The 20,729-nt window shown below is 42.2% G+C and overlaps 1 protein-coding gene across 4 annotated transcripts in view; it reads left to right on the forward strand.

The window, feature by feature from the left end:
• LOC122564519 (rab effector MyRIP-like) overlaps positions 1–20,729 on the forward strand; it is a 380,608-nt gene that overhangs the window by 270,534 nt on the left and 89,345 nt on the right. For 2 of the 4 annotated variants that reach the window (XM_043719525.1, XM_043719523.1), the window contains exons 4-5: positions 8,551–8,687; positions 19,769–19,873. In XM_043719525.1, coding sequence (XP_043575460.1) covers positions 8,551–8,687; positions 19,769–19,873 — 242 coding nt within the window. The remainder of the gene's footprint in view (positions 1–8,550; positions 8,688–19,768; positions 19,874–20,729) is intronic. The other 2 variants (XM_043719524.1, XM_043719526.1) reach the window with 2 other exon arrangements.

The following is a 20,729-nucleotide window of genomic DNA, read 5'->3' on the forward strand; positions in this document are numbered from 1 at the left end:
CCTGCTCCCCATAACCCTTTAAACTGTTACTAATTACGAATCTATCTCCTCCTTAAATTTACTTCGTGCCCTGGCGACAACTGCATTCCGAGCTTGTGATTCATGGCCCTTTGACAAAAGTCATCCCTCCTCATCTCTGTTTTAGGTCTGCCACTCCTTATCCTAAAACTCTGACCTGTCATTCCACATTGCCCCATGTGGGGGAACATCTGCTCCACATCTACTTTGTCAGTTTTCTTCAGTGTCTTACACACCTCAATTGAAGGCCCACTCATTGTTCTAAACTTGAGTGAGTATGGGCCTGAAGTGCTCAGTCTCTCCTCATAAGAAAAGCCTCTCATCTCTGGAATTAGTCCTGTGAATATTTTCTGAACTGCCTCCATTGCAATTACACTCTTCCCCAAGCACAGGAAAAAACAGTTGTATGCAGTACCTCATGATGTGGTTTCATCAGTGCTATGTACAGTTGTTACAACACTTCCCTACTTCTATGCTCCATTCCTTCAGCAATGAATGCCAAAGTTCTGTTTGCCTTCCTTATTACCTGCTGCACCTGCAAAACTATTTTTTTGTGATTCATGCAGAAGGATATCCAGATCCTTCTGCACCGAAGCATTTGAAGTTTCTCTCCATTTAAATAATAAGTTTGCTTTTTATTCTTCTGATAACCCTCACTCTTATTAACATTAAACTGCATTTGCCAAATGTTGGCCCATTTAAGTGACTTATCCATACCCATTTGTAAATTTATTATTTAATCCTTGCAACTTACTTTCCCAACTATTTTAGTGACAACTGCAAATTGGACTAAAGTACATTAGTCCTTAGTATTAAAGAAAGGTTTACAACACTGAGTTGTTGTATCCTGCTCAAAAATGGCGTAAAGTGATCCTCTTGCTTGTGCTGTGAAGTAACTTACCTTATGGTGCCAGGATGTTGTGAACCTATTTTCCCATCAGGCCGTTAGTCCAAGTGTCTCATAGGCATCACCTAGTCAACTATATTTCAGAACCCCCTACTCATCTTTATACTTAAATTTCTTATATTTGTAGTTTCAGTTTACATCTAAATCTCTGGTGTTCTTCATTTGGGGATATGAGTACCACTGGCTGGGCCTGTGTTGATTTCCCAACGCTGGTTATCCTGGAGAACCAGGGGGTGGTGAGCTGTCTTCTTGACTCTCTGCAGTCCGCATGGTGTAAGGCCTATAAATATTATTAGGGAGGAAGTTGCAGCAATACTGAAGGAACATCTGATTGATTTCCAAATCAGGATGGTGTGTGGCTTGGCGGTGCTGGTATTTTCATGTGCCTGATGCTAGGGAGCATTGTTTAGCATTCTTCAGTCGAGTTTTCTAATTCGCTTGTCAGTATAACGGCTAAACAAGTTCTAGGATCATCACTCGTATGCTTCCATTTCATTCTTAGAATGTTTAAAACCTGGCATAGAGTTTGAACCAGGGACTTTTGACATGAGGTATTGAGCCTAACCTGCAACTTTAAAAATAATCTTTGGGACATCAGATATTGTTGGCAAGACCAGTGTTTCCTTCTCCTTTGTAGTGCCCTTGAATGAACCACAGAAAGTTCAAGCACAGAGATAGGTCATTCTGACTGAACAATCTAGCTCTCCATTCTAATCCCACTTTCTAGCACCTCGTCCATAACTTTGCCGGTTCAGGAACAGATCCCCATACTTTTTAAATGAATTGAGGGTTCCTGCCTCAATCACCAAAACTAGGCAACAAATTCTAGATTCCCACCCTCCTCTGGCTGAAGAGTCTTCCCTCATGTTCCCTCTACTTCTTCTACCAAACCTGTGCCTCCTGGTAATTGACTTTTCCACTAGGATAAACACGTCTTCCCTGTCCACTCCACCCAGGCCCCGCGTTGCTTTGTATTACCCCAGTTAAGCTACCCCTCAATCTCCTCGGCTCGAAGGAAAGTAGCCGTAGCCTGTCTGATGTTTCCTTACAGCCGCAATTTTTACAAACTGGAAACATTCCTATAAATTTCACTCTGTAATGTGATTTTATTCCTTCCCGTTATGTGGTAGCAGATCTGAACACAAATCTCCAGCTGTGGCCTTACCTTTACCTGACATAGTTCCAGCATTACAGCCTTGCTTTTGTATTCAGTACCTCACCCAATGAAGGAAGCCACTTTATCTCCTATCCTGCCATTGTTATGGACCTGAGGACATGCCTCAGAGGTCTTTCCCTACATTTAAAGACAAAGCAATGGCCTTGTAGTATTATTACTGTTAATCCAGAAACCCTGGAAATGTGCTGAGGACCCAGGTTCAAATCCTGCTACAGCAGATGGTGGAATTTTAATTTTTAATTCCAGATTTTTAAAATTGAATTCAAGAGGGTGACCTTGAAACCATTGTTGATGTCAGAAAAACCCATCCGGTTCCCTGATGTCCTTTAGAAAAGGAAACTGCCTCTCTTACCTAGTTTGGCCTACATTTGACTCTGGACCCACAACAATGTGGTTGGCTCTTAACTGCCCTCTGGGCAATTGGGGATGGGCAATAAATGCTGGCCTCGCCAGTGAAATCCTCATCCCCTGAATGAACTTAAAAAACTCTCATTCCACTCTGATTTATTGTTTCATCCCTTGCTTTGTTTACCCTCCACAAATCTATAACCTCACACTTTTCTGGATAGAATTCCATTTGCCACTTTTCTTGTGCTCAGTCAAGGCATTGACATCATCCTGCAGCCAACAGCCAAGATTTTCACTGTCAACTACCCAGTGCGAATTTCCTCATCACGCCACCCACATTTAACTCATTGATACAGACCACAACTGACGAGAGACACAGGACTGTGCCCTGTGGAGCACCACTGGTGAACACTGTCCATTCTCAGTAATATGAATCGACCATTACCCTTTATTTCCTGTTACTGAACCAATCTTGGATCCACCTTCCCTTGTATCCCATAGACTTTAATTACTCTGACCAGTCTGTCATGTGAGGTCTTATGAAATGCCATACCAAAATCCCTAAAAACAACATCCACTATACTGCCCTCAACAATCCCACAATTAGTTACTCAAAAAATACTATTAAGATAATACAACATGACCTTCCTTTAACAAAGCCATCTGATTAGATGTCTTTCCAAGTAGTCACTAATCCTGTCTCTTCAAATTGATTCTATTAATTTAACCAGCACCTAAGTCAGACTGACCGGCCTATAATTATTGAGCTGTCCTTTGTCATCTTTATGCTTGCTGAACCAACAGTGCTAGTGAGTTTTGGAGTCATCAGTAAGCCAAGTCAGTTAATGGCTGCAGATTTCCTGATCTATAGGGAGGACATTAATGAATCAGATGCACTTTAAATGAAAGAGTCAACAATGGCCTCACAATCACGAAGATTAGCTTTAGCTGCCATGGTTTGATTTGAGCCCACAGCATTAATCTGAATTATTAGCTTAATGACATTACTATAAAGCCACTATCTCCCCCTACTAATTGAGATGGGCTGTTTTCTCCCAGAAATCCTCACTCTGTTGAGGTTAAACCTGACTCCCTGTTATAACTTTCCTGTCTCAGGCATTTCTTCTTCAATTTTCACTTTCTCTGACAATCTAAAGGCCTTCTGAGGTCGGCTTTTAGTCCCACTAGTTCTGCCTGTTCCTTTAAAGCAAGCAGTATCTATTCATTTCTGCTTTCCATCGAAGCTGTGATGCTTACAAATTAGGATAAAACCTTTCTGCATTCCATAATTCAGCTTCATAATTTTATTTGGAGTCCTGATAAATTCCTAATGTATTTCCTATGTGAGTCTAAAATAAAAAACCCATTAAGGGAAGATAATGGGATCAAATTACAACAATATAATTTTAGGTATGTTTTAAAATTTTGAACGGATTTTATGCGCCATTTAAACAGTAGTACGTGAAAGTAACAATTTATAGTCTTACTCAAACCACAGCTCTAATGTGGATCTTGTGCTTGCTAAAGAGCATCGTTCCTGCATTTTGTTATGAGGCCTGTTGCTGCAAGTAGTCCCATGAGAGCTGCTCCTCTTACAAAGCACGCCTGGTGAAGCAGAGCTTCTCTGTTTATCTGCACATCACAGTTGACTGAGCATCTGAGAGCACGGAACACAGAATCCTGCATTTTGCCTCGGTGATCGGGGAGCCTGCTTCCTTTCAACTTCAGGAGAGCACGTTTTCCTGCGTGGGCCTGATCTCAGACTCGGTGCCTAGGGATCGCCATTACAAACGGGTCCTCAGGACTAAGGGGAGATTTCCCTCTGGAACCACCTACCTCACTAGCAAAGGGTAAGTCCCAGAAGGGCAGGGCTGATCATGTCTGACGAGAGTTTGGTGGATCTAGGACTAGTGTGATTACTGAGTGAGGTGATGGTTCGAAGAGTTGTGGGGGTGGGGCGCAGGGAATGTCACTGTAAACCAGTAACCAAGGTGTCTGTGGGTGTGGGTTCAAATCTCACCATGGCTGCTTGTGGAGTTTAAATTCAATCAACAAATCTCGAATTAAAAACTGCACGCGTTGTAGTGCTGCAAAGCTATCCTTGTTTGCTGTAAAAATCCATTTTCTTTAATTATGTCTTTTAGTCCTTAACACACAAGAGCAGAGGTGGACCATTCAGCCATCAACTTTGCCATTCAACGCGATCGTGGCTGATCTGATAACCCTTAACTCTACTTTCCTGCCTTTTCCTCATTATGCTTGGTTCCATTACTGATTAAAAATCTGTCCATCTCAGCTGTGAGTATCCAGGCCTTGAAACCCCTCTGCGGTTAAGAGTTTCACAGATTTATGTGCCCCTCCCCCCTCTTATTCTGGTATCCTAGACTGTCCAACAAGGAGAGGCAGGATTTCCACATCCACTGTGTCAAGTCCCCTAAGAACCTCGTGTGTTTCAATAAGGGTGCCTTGTATTTTTTTTAAATTCCAATCGACTCAATCTATCCACCCAAGTCAGTGCCTCCATTAGGAATGGGAATCTGCCATCCTTACCCAGCCTGGCCTATATGTGATTCCAGGCTGACAGCAATGTGATTGACTCTCAGCTGCCCTCTATAACGACTTCACTAGCTGTTTACTTCACTGGGGTCAAGTGCTGGCCTTGTAAGAATAGTCCACACCCCAAGACACAATTGGGAAAAAAAAACCTCTCTGAACAATAATAAGGGGAGGTTACAAAAACTCAGGTTGTCTTCAGGCTGAGGGGAGACTTGATAGATGTTTATACGGGTTATCAGATTCATAGATAGGGTTGACAGTCAGAATCTTTTTCCCAGAGTTGAAATGTCTAAAACTAGGAGGCACGTCTTTAATGTGAGAGGGGGAACTACAAAGGAGATGTAAGGGGCAAGTCTTTTTACAAAGAGAGTGGTAGGAGTCTGGAACGTGTTGGCAGGGCTGGTGGTGGAGGCAGCTACATTAGGGGTGGTTCAGGGGCTTTTAGATAAGCACATGGATATGCAAGGAATGGAGGGATATGGACCAAAGGCAGGCAGAAGGGATTAGTTTAATGTGGTGTCATGTTGAGCACAACATTGTGGGCCAAAGGACCTGCTCTGTGTTGTGTGGTTCTATGTTCTTTGTTCTCGGCAGAGAAAAGAAATTAATGTATGATCAACAAGGATATATCCCTGCACCATCACCCATTCAAAAATTTGGGTTTGTCAGAGTGGGATAGACCTCATTCATCTACAGTTGGGATTCCTGAGATGTTCCTATGGCCTAGCCAGCTGCATCATCCAAAACATTAAGTAAAACAATGGCTTTAATCATTTCAGTGGAACTGTGGGGGGTATTGGAGGCAAGGGGTTCTTTTCTTATCTTTATTCTTTCTCTCTGGGCTGTGGGTGTCACTAATACCCTCCTTGTCCATGCTCACTCCCTCATGAGAGCAAAGATTCTCCTCACAGTATTTCTTATGTTTGGGGCATTTCTGTTGAGTTTCTGCTAATGCGACCTCTTGCTACCACTGTGGTGTGCATCCTGTGGTTTTCTATGTGTTAGCCCATGCATCATATCTCATAGAGAGTCAGGTTCATATTGAGACAGACATCTGGAAGATTATTCACAACTCACTATGTATATTAATATGACATCCCAGATTTAGTTGTAGTTATTTTAATTAATCCGTTTATGCATGTCGGACCCAGACCTGGGCCATCTGGCTCAGAGGCAGGGACACTACCACTGCACCACAAGATTCGTGCTGTCACACTTATACACTCGCTTAAGATACTATTATTTTATGTACATACTTGGCTGGTTCATTAAGAGTCAAAAAGTGTGGTGCTGGAAAAGCACAGCAATCAGGCAACATCTGAGGAGCAGGAGAATCGATGTTTCGGGCATAAGCCCTTCATCAGGAATATTTGGCTTATACCTGAAATGTCGACTTTCCTGCTCCTTGAATGCCGCCTGACCTGCTGTGCTTTTCCAGCACCACACTTTTTGACTCTGATCTTCAGCACCTGCAGTCCTCACTTTCTCCTGGTTCATTAACAGTCTGACTAGCTTTCTGCTTGCTATTAGACAACCTGCTGACTAACTGGAGACTTCTTGTGCTGGACCATCAGGATACCATCTAACTATTGTCATCTATCTGGGATCTGTTCAATATTACAACAACGTGCTAACTCAGGCATATTCTCCTACATTGCTGCACTGCGTACATTAAAGCCACAGAAAATAGTTCTTTAAAGCCACAGAAAATAGTTCTTTCCCATTGCAATATTGCATTCCATTAACATTCTGCTATCTCTTGATGGTCATCCTTAGTCCCTGTGTTTGGTTTCAGTCACGAGTCTTGTTGCTCAACTGCACATCTGAGGCTGATCACTGCAAATAGGGATAGAGCAGCAGGCAAGCAATGAGAGACATTGCCATGCATTTGAACGGGGCATTAACTCTATAATCTCTCTTCATAGATCAATGGCAATTGTATACTGCCAGTCTGCGCCATGATTTTTATTCAGTGTGCAAAAGGAAACCATTGCTTTTATGATTGTAAAAATGTGTTTGTATTATAAAAGGTGATTGTATTATTGGCAACAGCAGCACGCAATAGCCCAAATGCAAGTGATGCATTTAAACGTTTCTGTAAATATGGTGAGAATGGAAATACTAACAAAAATAGAGATATATTGCACATTATTATCTCTGACAGCAGCAGTCAGAAACAAGAAACTGTGAAGAAAGGGTGGAATCATCTGCGTGTGTGAGCAATGTATTTAACCGGGAAAGGTCTTACCTGCAGTTATGTTAATAAAAACATTTGATGAGGGTTAGAGGAGTTGGACAGTAGTCACCCTTGGGTAAGGGGGAAGCTATTACAGGCTACACACTACCAGCAGAGACAGGGAATGCCATGTCTCCAGTAAAACCTGAAGGCACAATCCCCTTGATAACACCAACCAGTTTCCAGATGATGATTTCCTTTGACATAATGATTGTTACGCAATAACCCGACTGAGATTCAGTTTTTTTTAAGAAAAATCCCTTGTTTATCGCCACATATCAAGATTACACAACTCTTACAACTGAGCAGCATTCAGATCCCAGTCTTCCGTTGCCACATGTCATTTAATGGTTGGGTTGGAAGAAAAATATGGACTGTAAACTTTGCGTATTATTGTACTGATTTGTGTGTAATGACATTTATGACTGTGATTTGGAGATGGAAATGTGTTGCTGGAAAAGCGCAGCAGGTCAGGCAGCATCTAGGGAACAGGAGAATCAACATTTCGGGCATTAGCCCTTCAGGAATAGCCCTTCCTGAAGAAGGGCTAATGCCCGAAACGTCGATTCTCCTGTTCCCTAGATGCTGCCTGACCTGCTGCGCTTTTCCAGCAACACATTTCCATCTCTGATCTCCAGCATCTGCAGACCTCACTTTCTCCTGTGATTTGGAGATTGCAACCGAATTTGTGTCATATTTTTTGTTCCTTGGGAAAGTTTAATTTAGATGGAGAAAGTATTCAGAAAGGGATGCTAGAGATGGTAGGAGCAAAATACTGTAAATGCTGGAACCTGTACTGAAAATAAAAAAATGCTGGGAATCACAGTGGGTCAGGCAGTATCCATGGAGAGAGGGAGCAAGCTAACATTTCGAGTCTAGATGACTCTTCAAATAACATTACAAATTATGAAACATAGTCCAGCAAACCCAGCTCATCTTTTTTGTGACCTACTGTCCCACAGCAGAGTAACTGCCAGGTGGCATTACAACATTGTACACCCACATGGACTCGTTAAAGGTGAACTCTTTTCAAGGCAAAGTAGCCGTATAACGAAAATGCAGCTCTAAAAATCTTTGCACTTGAATTGAGTGTCACCTTCCTTATTTTAACATTAACACACCATTTTTCCAGGCTGAGGTACAAATATAAGCTGGGTTATTTTCCATGAATAGCCCTAGCATTTAGCCATATGTGCCTTTATACGTTAGAGACCAAATTTTTTTAGCATTAGAGCTTTCTTCACTGGATTAAGTGTGTTCTGTGCTTCGTGTTTCCAAAGTTGACAATAGTTGTTCTTGTTCCTGTAGGCTCCTGAGGACCCAGTCTTTGGAATGGTACTACAATAATGTCAAGGGCAGATTCAAACATTTCGGCAGTGCTAAGGTGGTTCACACACTGTACAAGAAACGCCTTTCCAGGAGGAGAAGCTCATCAAACATACTAGGTATCTGAAAGAACTCGGTGTAGAACTGCTACATAAATGGTTGATTTTTCTTCCATTTGATCTTATTATTATATGTATTATTACAATTATATCCCTGTCTAAAAAAGTATTGATAAATCCCCGTAAATGTGAGCAGGAGAATAGTACTTTGGGATTCAGTGTGAAAAACATCTTTAAATTCTATCAATAGGATTAGGTCCCCCATGGAATGTTTGGGATGTAAACATTCAATCAACCATCAGAGGGACCTAGGAGTTCAGGTATATAATTCTTTGAAGTTTGTGTCACATATAGATAGCGTAGTAAAAAAGGCATTTAGCACACTTACCTTCATTGCTCAGTCTTTTGAGTAGAGGAGTTGGGATGTTACGTTGAGATTGTACAGGATGTTGGTGAGGCTTCTTCTGGAGTGCCCAGTTGTGGTCGCCCTGTGAAAGGAAGGATGTTATTAAGCTAGAAAGGGTTAAGAAGGGAGTTAGCAGGATGTTACCATGTATACAAGGTTTGAGTTAGAAAGAAAGCTGGATAGGCTAGGACTTTATTTCACTGGAGCGTTGGAGATTGAGAGGTGATCTTATCGAGCTTTATAAAATCATGACAAGTATAGATAAAGTAAATGGTAGGTGTGATAGGTGAGAGAAGAGAGATTTAAAATTTACATGAGGAGCAATTCTTTTTTTACAGAGAGTGGTTCGTGCGTGGAATAAACTTCCAGAGGAAGTGATGGATGTGGGTACAGTTACAACAATTAAAAACCATTTAGATAAGTACACGAATAAGAAATGTTTGGAGGGAGATAGGCCAGGAACAGGCAGGTGGGACTAGTTTAGTTTGGGATTATGTTTGGCATGGATTGGTTGGACCGAAGGGTCTGTTTCTGTGCTGTATGATTCTGTGACTTTGACTCAATGTGATCATTTCTGTCTGGGCAACAAAACTCAAAGCTAGCTTATTATGGGAAAGTGAAACATACCCATTATTATAAAGCAAAGAACTCCAGAGATTGGAATTCTGAAAGAAACAAAAACAGAAGTTGCTGGAAAAACTCAGCAGGTCAGGCATGAAAGAAAGAAAACGGGGAATTAATGTTTTGAATCCAATGACTCTTCATCAGAATCCTTCTTCAGAATCATATTCCCTGTTCTGAAGAAAGGTCACTGGACCTGGAATACTAACTTTGTTTTCTCTCTTCACAGATGCTGCCAGACCTGTTGAGTTTCTCCAGCACTTTCTGTTCTTTTTGTTTGTTTGCTTGTTTCATTATTGGCTGTGGCAAGGATCACAGATGTAGGAAGGAGGTTGGGTTCACTGCATTCATAAGGTCAGAAAGGTAGACCCAGAAGGTACTTGGCCCAACACCTCCTGCAACCCTCCCTTGATTCCTCCAGTCCAAATAAAATATGTTCTGGCCATTTAACGGACCTCTGGTAGGATGGTGACCAACCAGTAGAGGGCAGAGTGGGCTCCATGACAATTGTGCCTATGGGAAGGATGCCAAGTGGAATGGGGTGCACTGTCACCAAAACGTTGCTCACAGCTCAAACAGTGAAGGACTCCAACTCCAAAATCAGTCAATCCCAAACTTTTTTTGAAGGTTCCAAAAAGATTTTCAACATCCACAATGACAGTGTCACCTTTGTCAACAGCATCTGCCAGTACATGATGTGGGCGACAGGTTTTGTCCATCGTCTAACTGATGTAAGAGACGTTTTCCAGCCCAATATGTGGAACAAAAAGGCTTCAGGTATAAGGAATATAGGCTTTCCTCTCGATCTGTGTGACCCTTGTGGCATAATGGATTATGTCCAAATGAAAACCTAACATCATGTTTTACAGCACGCACAACTGCAGTTTCCCAACAAAAATTGACAATCTAAGTAAACACAACACAAATTATAACTCTAACCAATTTAATGGCTGTAAGCTCAAGTGAATTAATCTAATTGTGAAACATTTTAAAACTTGACAATAACTGAATATTTAAATAGTAAGGATCTTCAGAATAAAGTCTGAGACACATATTGCTGCAAATGTAGAGTGGCATTGCATTCAGTCCAGTGGTAATATCTGAGATTGATGAAGACAAGATTAGCTAGGAGTTATACACATCATTTGCTGACTTAGGCTCACGCAATTTCATTTTAAAACAATGCCGATGAACAATTCTACAAAGATCAATACTTTGCTGGAAGGAACCGGAACTCATTTACTTTGTGATACCTAGTCTTACCGCCTGAGTGAAATTTCAGAACATGAGCTGGTGTGGGATTTTTTGCTTTGTTAAACTCATTATAAGATACAAGTGGTTGCAATTAATACTGACCTTTAAATTATAGCAATGGGCAATGGGGAGGACAGTGGCATAATGATAATGGCAGTATGTTTGTAATCCCATATAGACCCCAGCCCTAATACTCTGGGGGACACGAGTTCAAATCCCAGCATAGATAGTGGCATTTGAATTCAATAAGATCTGGAATTTTAAAAAAATATTCATTGTATTTTTTTTTACAAAGTACTCACTTTTGATCATTGTTGAAATGTCACCAGGTTTACGAATGTCCCTTTAGGAAAAGAAATCTGCTGTTTTTAGCTGGTCTGTTGACTGAGTGGTCGATTCTTAATGCTCTCTGAAACAGTCTAGACAGCTAATCAGTTCAAGGTCATTTTGGGATGGGTAGAAAATGTCTCACCAGTGATGCTGACATCCCGTACTGAATTGTTAAAAAATGATGTTAATCTTATTCTAAGACGCAGGCATTTAGAATTTGTAATTGTTAACAGCAATGCATTTACAGTCATTCAGGCAAACATTTTCCCTAGGAATTTCTAATTAGTATCTGTTGCCAGATGATTTCTACCTCAAAAAAAACAAAATATATCCAAATTCCAAGATATTGCACGAATGCAAGTCCCTGTTGTAGCTATTTAGCAGATTGAAGGGTTTTGTCAAGAGGAATAACGTGTTATTTTTAATGGTGGTATTTAAAGAGCTGTTGATGACAATATTCAGTTTTCAGCACTGTTAATTATCGAGAAAAGGAAAATATGAAAACTATTAAGAATGACCTGACTCTATCCTGTGGTAAACCATTATAGGTTCGACACATAATATAACATATACCTCCATGCTGCTGTTGCACATTGTAAGGTTAGAAGTGACCTCTACAGAGATCTGTATTTCCCAATGCCTAGGGAGTCCACAAACACAGGTCATAGTCTAAGGATGGCCATTTGGATTTAAATGAGAAATGTCTTCACCCATGCAGTGGTGAGCCTATGGAATTCTCTGCCACTGAATGTTTTCAATGGAGTTAGATATAGTTTTTAGGGCTAAAGGGATCAAATGATGGGGAGAAAGTGGGAACACGGACGTCCAGTCAAGATCACATTGAATGGTGGAACAGACTCGATGGGCCGAATGGTCAACTGCTGCTCCTTTTTTCTATGTCTCAATATTGGCTTTCAGGCTCCCATTCCCTGAAAGATAAAATTCTCGTTTTATGTTTAAATCTCTCACCAATATTGAAACTTCCTTCAGGCACTTTAGCTACTTCTGTAATCTGCTTTTGCTTCATCATAGGCAACATGTCCTCAGTCACCTCAGTTAAAAAACATCCCCTGACCATGTTTTCCGTAGCCTTTCCTTTTTACTTATTGCCCATCCCTAGTTGCCCTGGAGAAGGTGGTGGTGAGCTACCATCTTGATCCGCTGCAGTTCATGTTGTGTAGGTACTCCACATTGCTGTTAGAGAGGGAGTTTCTGGATTTTGACTAGTTACGTTGAAGGTACGGTGATATATTTATGAATCAGAGCGATGTGTAGCTTGGAGAGTCCTTTCAGGCGGTGGTGTTCCCATTCATCTGCTAGCTTTGATCTTCTAGATTGTGGAGGTTACAGGCTTGCAAAGTGTTCCTCAAAGGAGGTTCAGAGCGTTGCTGTCTTTGTAAGGTGACAATGAAGACCTTTACTTCCTGTTCTTCAAAGTCCAAGCCAGCAGGCCCCATGTAGGCCCTTCTGAAGACAAGGCTTTGCTTCATGTGTACCAGCCTTCAACAATATAACAGTGCGATAAAAGAGAACATCATGGAACTTCTTTTAAACAACAATAGCACGTCTTCTGCCAGCAGTGCTCAGTGTATTAGTTGGAAATAGTGGAAGACAAATCCATCAGTATTGACCAAGCTTCTAGGCAGCATGGTAGAAAGGTAGCTAAAGACAGTATAAAACCAAGGGTACCATTCTAATGAAAAGAAAACATTGGCCACTTGATCAGAGCTGAAAAGCATGAGACTGTTTTCAGGGGGCAAAGAGAGGGGTAGCAGAAAGAGGGGTTGGCGTAGGCTTGGTTGAACCATGAATATTACAGCTAGGTGAGCAGTAATGGATGTGTGAGTGTGGTAAATCATGGCAGTGAATCTTCTGGTAAGAGTCTCTGCAAGCAACAACAATTCAAAAGCATGTCCAGGAGCAGAGGGGCCTGGCTAAACATGTGCCCTAATCATTGAAGATGACAGAGCAGTTTGAGACAGCAATTAAAAATGGAATTTATAAATACAGTCACTATGTACAAAAGCAAGGAAATGATGGTAACACTGTATAAAACACTAGTTCAGCCTCAGCAGGTGAAATGAGTCTAGTGCTGAGCACCACCCTATAAGAAGGTGACAGAGTGGGTGTGCAAAAGATTCTCAGAAATGCTTCCAGAATTGGGGCACCTCAATCATGTGGAGAGATTGGAGAAACTGTTCTTCTTGAAGAGAAAGTTGAGAGATTTTGTCACCATGTTCACCCATGAAGGGTTGGGACAGAGTGAGTAAAGAGAAACTGTTACTATTGACGGATTCGTTAAGAACTGACATGGTTGGCAAAAGATACTGAAATACCTTCATTGAGGCGGGTAGACCATCACCGAGTCACCCTTTATTTACGTGGAGAGTCCTTGACTATATCATTGCCTCTTCAGAGCCGGCTCTCAGAGTGAATAGAACCCTTGACACGTTTGTTTATATCTGCCAGCCAGGGTTCCCTGATAGGACCAGATTAACAGCCCCAATCAGGGAACTCATAATCTGTGATATCCAACTGACTGACCTCATTACGATCACTACAGAACCAATGGTGGCATGAAGAAAACAGTTTTTGCCTGGTGAGTGGTGTGGGTCTGGAATGAGAGAGAGAGCCTTTCTTTTATTTATGCATGAGGGCATTGCTGGCTGGACCAACGTTTATCTTGAGGGTAGAGTGAGTGACAATACCTTTCTGCACCCAGGTTGCAAATTGCTCGTTCCATCACCTATATTTCAGCTGGAGACCTCTCCAACATTCCTGGGGTCTTAAAATCATAAACAAGCAAAATATTTCTGAGATCCCTTAAGCTGGAGTGAATCAGTTCTGTATCTGATCTGCTGACTTGATGGACGATTGGTCGACAGTAATACATGCTCAGTCTGTCACCTCCCTAGTAGTCTTAATCACATCTGACAGTTTGGACTGGCAGAGTGTAGAAAGTTTACGTTCTGCCTCATCTTCCACACTTTCTTTCTAATTCCTTCTTCAAAAGATCAGAAACAATCTGCAGCTGATCTTTCTCATTAATGAGGGGCAAAGTTTTGGAGGATAGACTTCAGCAAACCAACAAAGATTCCTGTTTTCTCACTCAAAAGATAAGGTCATCACTTGAGGTTTGGCACAAAGTGTTTTCCCCAGCTAATAGTTTAGTGATCTTTGAGCTTGAAATGTTTCAATTAAAGAGGAACATTTTCTTCCATTAGGGCAACTGTTTCCCATCAGAGTGTCTCTTTGATGTGTCAGTTGTGTAGAAACTTTGGCTGTCCCCAGACAGAACTTGTGAAAATCATCTGGAAGCTTTCCTTTATAAATGTGTGTTCCTGTTTTACTCAAAGCAATTCTTGTGGACTGTTAACTATTCTGTCTCTTCATGCAGCAGTTGAGTTGGTTTACATTCTGTTACCTTACAGTCACTTTGAACTTCTGCTAGTTAGTGACTGGTTTAGGGTATGAGACACAGGAGTCTTTATTTGCTTTTGTTTAATTACCAAGTTGCTGCATAGTCCCATTCACTTTGCGTAAGAAACTGTTCCATTTCCGTCTCAGAGGCTTGATAGTGCTGTTGACTGCTAATAGCTCAGATTTTAGTTAAACAGTGTCTTTTAGTAAGTAAACTTCTCTAATTCTTGTTTAATTTTAGTAGGATTGGGCTCCACTTGAAGCTGTTGTAAGGTACTCCACATCTTTGCAAGCTCGGTCGTTTGGGCTTCCGCCTCTTTACCCATCACAGTTAGGGACATAAATTTTAAAAAAGGTTGAGGCACCAGCTCAGATTCCTGGCGAACCCTGCTCATCACAGCTCACTAATCAGAACAAGTCATTCTCTGTTCTCTGCCAGCTAGTCAATAAAACCTTTCCTGAATGTAGGGAATTTTGGAAAACTATCACCAATGCATCCACTGCTTTGTTTAAGACCCAAGGATGAAGTCCGTCAGAACTCAAAAACCTGTGCACCCATAATTTCACCATTTTTGCTTAGTGTCTGTAATTTCACCAAGTTCCTCTCTCCATTCCAACTCCTGAGTACAGCTTTTACTATGATGTTTTGTGTATCATGTGTAATGAAAACAGAAGCAAAATATTTGTTCCACAATTTCCTCATTATTTATTATTAATTCCCTATCCTTATGCTTTAGGAGACCAATGCTCACCTTACACAGTCCTTTCATTTTTAAGTAGCTGTATAGTCTCTTACATGTTTACATTTCTATTTTGCTCCCTCTGATGCTCTAAATTCATTATCCTGATTAAATGTCTGCTGATTCTCCACTGTATTCATATCTAGACCAATCATCTGACTGGCCACTCATCAATGATATGCTTTATCCTAATGTTTAGTTCTTTTCTTACCTTCTTTGCTTAGCTATGGATGCTCTTAGAATTTTTCTTTGTTGTCGGAATATAATTATTCCAAGCATTCTGAAATATCCCTTACAATGTTTTTTCTGTTGATCAATCCCCTGGTCTGGTTATTGCAGTTCATTTCAACTAACTCAGCTTTCATGTCCACAGTGTTGCCCTTACTTAAGTTTAAAATACTAGTCTTAGACACACCTGCTCCCTTTCAAACTTCAAACCAATTGTAACTGCTAACTAGGAGTGCCTGTACTCTGACCTCAATGGTCAATCCTGTCACACTGAAAAATACCAAGACTAGTATAACCTGCTCTCTGGGTGGTTCTAGAACATGTCCTTCAAGAAACCAATTCAAAAGTATTGTACGCATTCCTCAATCAAGTCTGATTTTTCCAAATTATGTGTGGATTAAAATCGCTCATGATTATGTTTTCCTCTCTATCACAAGCACCCAATATTTATTTTTATATACTTTGTCAAAGATTTTGTGTGGTTGCAGGGAAGGTGGGGAGCGTGTGAGCTGTAAACCATCTCCATTATGGCCTCCTTTCTCCCCAGTTGTTTCTTGTCTGTACCTAATCTGATAACTCCTGGTGTCCTGAACCAGGATAATCTCTGAACTATCACACCAGGGCCATTATTGATTAACCTGTCCCCACTTTTACCTAACTCCTCTTCTTCCTGAATGTTGGATACCCCTCAATACTCAGGGCCCCATTCTTATCCTCATTCATGATGTGGAGGTGCCGGTGTTGAACTGGGGTGGACGAAGTCAAAAGTCACATGACAGCAGGTTATAATCCAACAGGTTTATTTGAAATCACAAGCTTTCAGAGCGCTGCCCCTACATCAGGTTCACCAACAGCGTTCTGAAAGCTTGTGATTTCAAATAAACCTGGTGGACTATAACTTGATGTCATGTGACTTCTGACTTGGTCCCCATGCAGTCACGTTGCCATTATGGCTATCAGATCATATTTATTCACTACAATGTACACTATTAATCTCCTTTATTTGTGACGAATGTTATGAACGTTCAGATACAGAGCCTCTAGTTTTGTCTTGTTGTTGGCTTTGTAATAACTTTTTTGTTTGAACAGATTTGAAGCATTTTTATTTCGTCTTGACTTTCGCTATGCTCTTAGGTTTGTTCTTTCTGTTCCTTTCTGCCATTCTCTGACCTGCATTTCTCAAATTACTATTTTGCTCTCTTGCCTTGACTCTTCGATTTGCTACATATACCTCAGCTTGATCCCCACCCCTCTCACATTGTTTACTTCAAAGCCCTCTCTACTTTCCTTGCTATATGATCCCAGCATGGGCAAGGGATAAACCATCCGACTGGTAGAGGCCTCATGTGCCCCAGTACTGGTGTCGGTGATCCACCAGCTGAGACACACTTCTCCTACCCAAGTATTTGAGCCACATTCATTATGCTAATTTTATCTCTCTGCCAATTGGCATGCGGCTCAGGTGATAACCCAGTGGTTATTACCCTTGAAGTTCTGCTCTTCAGTTTGGTGTCTAGCTCCTCACACTGTCAAAGTAAAATGCCTTTCCTTGTCCCACCTACGGCATTGGTACCTACCTCCACTAAGACAAGTAGATTCACCTCTGAGCAGAACCCTGGCATCAGGTGGGTATTGCTGGCTCCTGGTTGTAAGTTCTTGGCTGCATAGGATGGTGTCTGTCCCCTTATTATACCTCTACTACCATTCCATTCATTCCATTTCTGCTTGCTCCCTCCACCTGAATGCCTGTTCCATGGTATTGTGGGTTAGTTAGCTTATCCACCGTGCAGCCCTCTCTCTCATCCAAACAAGCTGAAGGAACCTCAGACTTTTTGAGCAATCGTAAAGGCAGAGGCTCCTGTTGCCCATCCGTCTGGGTGTCCTCACCTGCCTCACTCGCATTTACATTGTCCTTTCCCTGAGCACGTCAGACGACGCTATTCTAAGATTGTGTGACCACCTCCTGGTACAAAACCTCCAGCCAACTTGCCCCTTCCTGAGGCGCTGCCGTGTTTATAGTTCAGCCGCAAACTCAAAAAGCTAGCTCTAAGGCAAAATTGTTCGGGCTGTAAACAATTACTGCAGACTTCTGTTCTCTCTGGTTTTTGCTGCTGCTGCTGGGCAGATCTCTGAGGTGTGTGATATCTGGAAGTGGAGGTCAATAGCTGTTAGGTGTGCGCAGACCCTTCAGAACAGCTGCTAGCTCATTTACCCTGGATCACTGCAGCATCCGAGTCCTCCCACGTGCTGCAGCTGTGACACCTCATGTGTTCTGCCATCTGTTATTAAAAATGAATTACTGATATGATTTCTTATATGTTCCCATTATTTATGCACTTCCTTATCCCAGCTTCCAGTTCTTATACTATTTTAAACCTTACAAATAGAATGGACCTAAATGATGTAGCAGTTACTCTCCAAACATTTTTTTAATTTCAAAAATATACTTTATTCATAAAATATTTTGATGATCTATACAATTGGTCTTGCCATACATCTGTAAACATGGTATACAGAGACAGAGTAATCATTCATATATACAGTTCTGTACGATTACATATTTAGCTAAGGCGTCAGCGGAGCCCAAATGACTGTATGGGCCCCCTGTTCTTCTTAGGCAGGCAGATGTTACACGGTGGTCTTACCCCTCTGCGCCTTGGCGGCAGCTGCCCCAAGCTTCAGCGCATCCCTCAACACGTAGTCCTGGACCTTGGAATGTGCCAGTCTGCAGCACTCAGTCGGGGTCAACTCCTTCAGCTGGAAGATCAACAGTTACTCTCCAACTTTTTTTTAATTTCAAAAATATACTTTATTCATAAAATAATTTGATGGTCTGTACAGTTGGTCATGCTATACATATGTAAACATGTACATACAGAGATCAGAATTTATCATTTTTTATATATGTCTGTACATTTTTCAATCATTAGCTGAGGAGTCAGCAGAGCCCAAATGACTGCGTGGGCCCCCTGTTCTTCGTTAGGCAGGCAGACTTTACACAGTGATCTTTCCCCACTGCGCCTTGGCGGCAGCTGCCCCAAGTTTCAGCGCATCCCTCAACACGTAGTCCTGGACCTTGGAATGTGCCAGTCTGCAACACTCAGTCGGGGTCAACTCCTTCAGCTGGAAGATCAACAGGTTTCGGACCACCCAGAGAGCGTCCTTCACCGAGTTGATGATCCTCCAGGCACAGTTGATGTTCGTCTTGGTGTGCGTCCCGGGGAACAGGCCGTAGAGCACGGAGTCCCATGTCACGGCGCTGCTCGGGACGAACCTCGACAAACACCACTGCATTCCTCTCCAGACTTCCTCTGCATAGGCACATTCCAGAATGAGGTGTGTGACAGTCTCGTCCCCCCCGCAGCCGCTTCGAGGGCAGCGTGCCGTGCGGCTGAGAGTCCGGACGTGCATAAAGGACCGCAGGCAGATGTTACACGGTGGTCTTACCCCTCTGCGCCTTGGCGGCAGCTGCCCCAAGCTTCAGCGCATCCCTCAACACGTAGTCCTGGACTTTGGAATGTGCCAGTCTGCAGCACTCAGTCAGGGTCAACTCCTTCAGCTGGAAGATCAACAGTTACTCTCCAAACAGCTAGCCTCCTGCCCTGTAGAAGGGCATGCACCAATTCCAAATCCACCACTTTGCCCCCAGGTCCTCCTTTTGCTCACTCTTTGAATTGATGCTGACTGCCCCCAGGTCCTCCTTTTGTTCACTCTTTGAAGTGATGCTGACTGCCTGCAGGTCCTCCATTCGCTCACTCTCCCGCATAGTAAGAGAGGGCATGACAGGAGAGGACATATTTGCTTACACATACAGGCTCCATTTCCTTGCCATCTGGCATGCCTGTGGCATAGCTCCTTTCAGACATGTTCAGTAGCTATCCTTAGAGTAAGGGTACAATTCCCTTTACAGTGGAGGCAAGACTGGTAAGTTCCCAAGGGAATTCGCCCTCGTTGTCTTCAGCTCTATGCAAGCTCTCCACTCTCTTATGTTAACGTCTCCATACAGCCTTTTATAAATTTAACTCTGTAATATGAGGCACCATCCTGAGATTGTAGCTTGTTTAAGATGCTTTTACCCTGTGAGAGCAATGAACTGATATTGTTATTGATTCCCTTTCTCTGACAAATCTTCTTAACTCAAGATCTGAACGTTGTGTTCTGTGCAGAAGGCAATATTCTTGCAGACAGCCAAGAGAACGAAGAGAGTCTCTGTGGAAATGACTCCACATCCAACACACAGATTGAAGGTGAGGTTGAAATTGCATGGAAAGTGACTGTAGTGTTGTAATGTGGAGGTGCTGGTGTCAGACTGGGCTGGACAAGGTCTGAAGTCACACGACACCAGGTTGTAGTCCAACAGGTTTAATTGAAATCAGAAACTTTCAGAGCGCTGTCCTTTCATCAGGTGAAGTGAGAGGGAAGCACACACACAGAGAATTTATAGGCAGGGAGATCAAAAGATTATAAAGTTAAAAATCACACAACACCAGGTTAGAGTCCAACAGGTTTAATTGGAAGCACACTACTTTCGGAGCACCGCTCCGAAAGCTAGTGTGCTTCCAATTAAACCTGTTGGACTATAACCTGGTGTTGTGTGATTTTTAACTTTGTACACCCCAGTCCAACGCCGGCAGCTCCAAATCAAAAGATTATACAAATGGTGTGGGTGGAATGTTGAATAATGAGTCTCTGTAGGTAACCAAGAGTGTGAGACGGACTGAGTAAAGTGTCAACACCTGAATAACAAACGAAGGGATGATCTATAATCCAATTAAATGAAGCAGAGACATAATGACAAAAAATTAAAATAAACCAGATGGGCCAATGGGCTAAGAAGTGGCAGATGGAGTTTAATTCAGATAAATGTGAGGTGCTGCATTTTGGGAAAGCAAATCTTAGCATGACTTATACACTTAATGGTAAGGTCCTAGGGAGTGTTGCTGAACAAAGGAACCTTGGAGTGCAGGTTCATAGCTCCTTGAAAGTGGAGTCGCAGGAAGATAGGATGGTGAGGAAGGCATTTGGTATGCTTTCCTTTATTGGTCAGAGTATTGCATACAGGAGTTGGGAGGTCATGTTGCGGCTGTACAGGACATTGGTTAG

The sequence above is a fragment of the Chiloscyllium plagiosum genome, chromosome 29 (assembly GCF_004010195.1).
Source record: "Chiloscyllium plagiosum isolate BGI_BamShark_2017 chromosome 29, ASM401019v2, whole genome shotgun sequence".
In the NCBI taxonomy this organism is placed as follows: Eukaryota; Metazoa; Chordata; class Chondrichthyes; order Orectolobiformes; family Hemiscylliidae; genus Chiloscyllium; species Chiloscyllium plagiosum.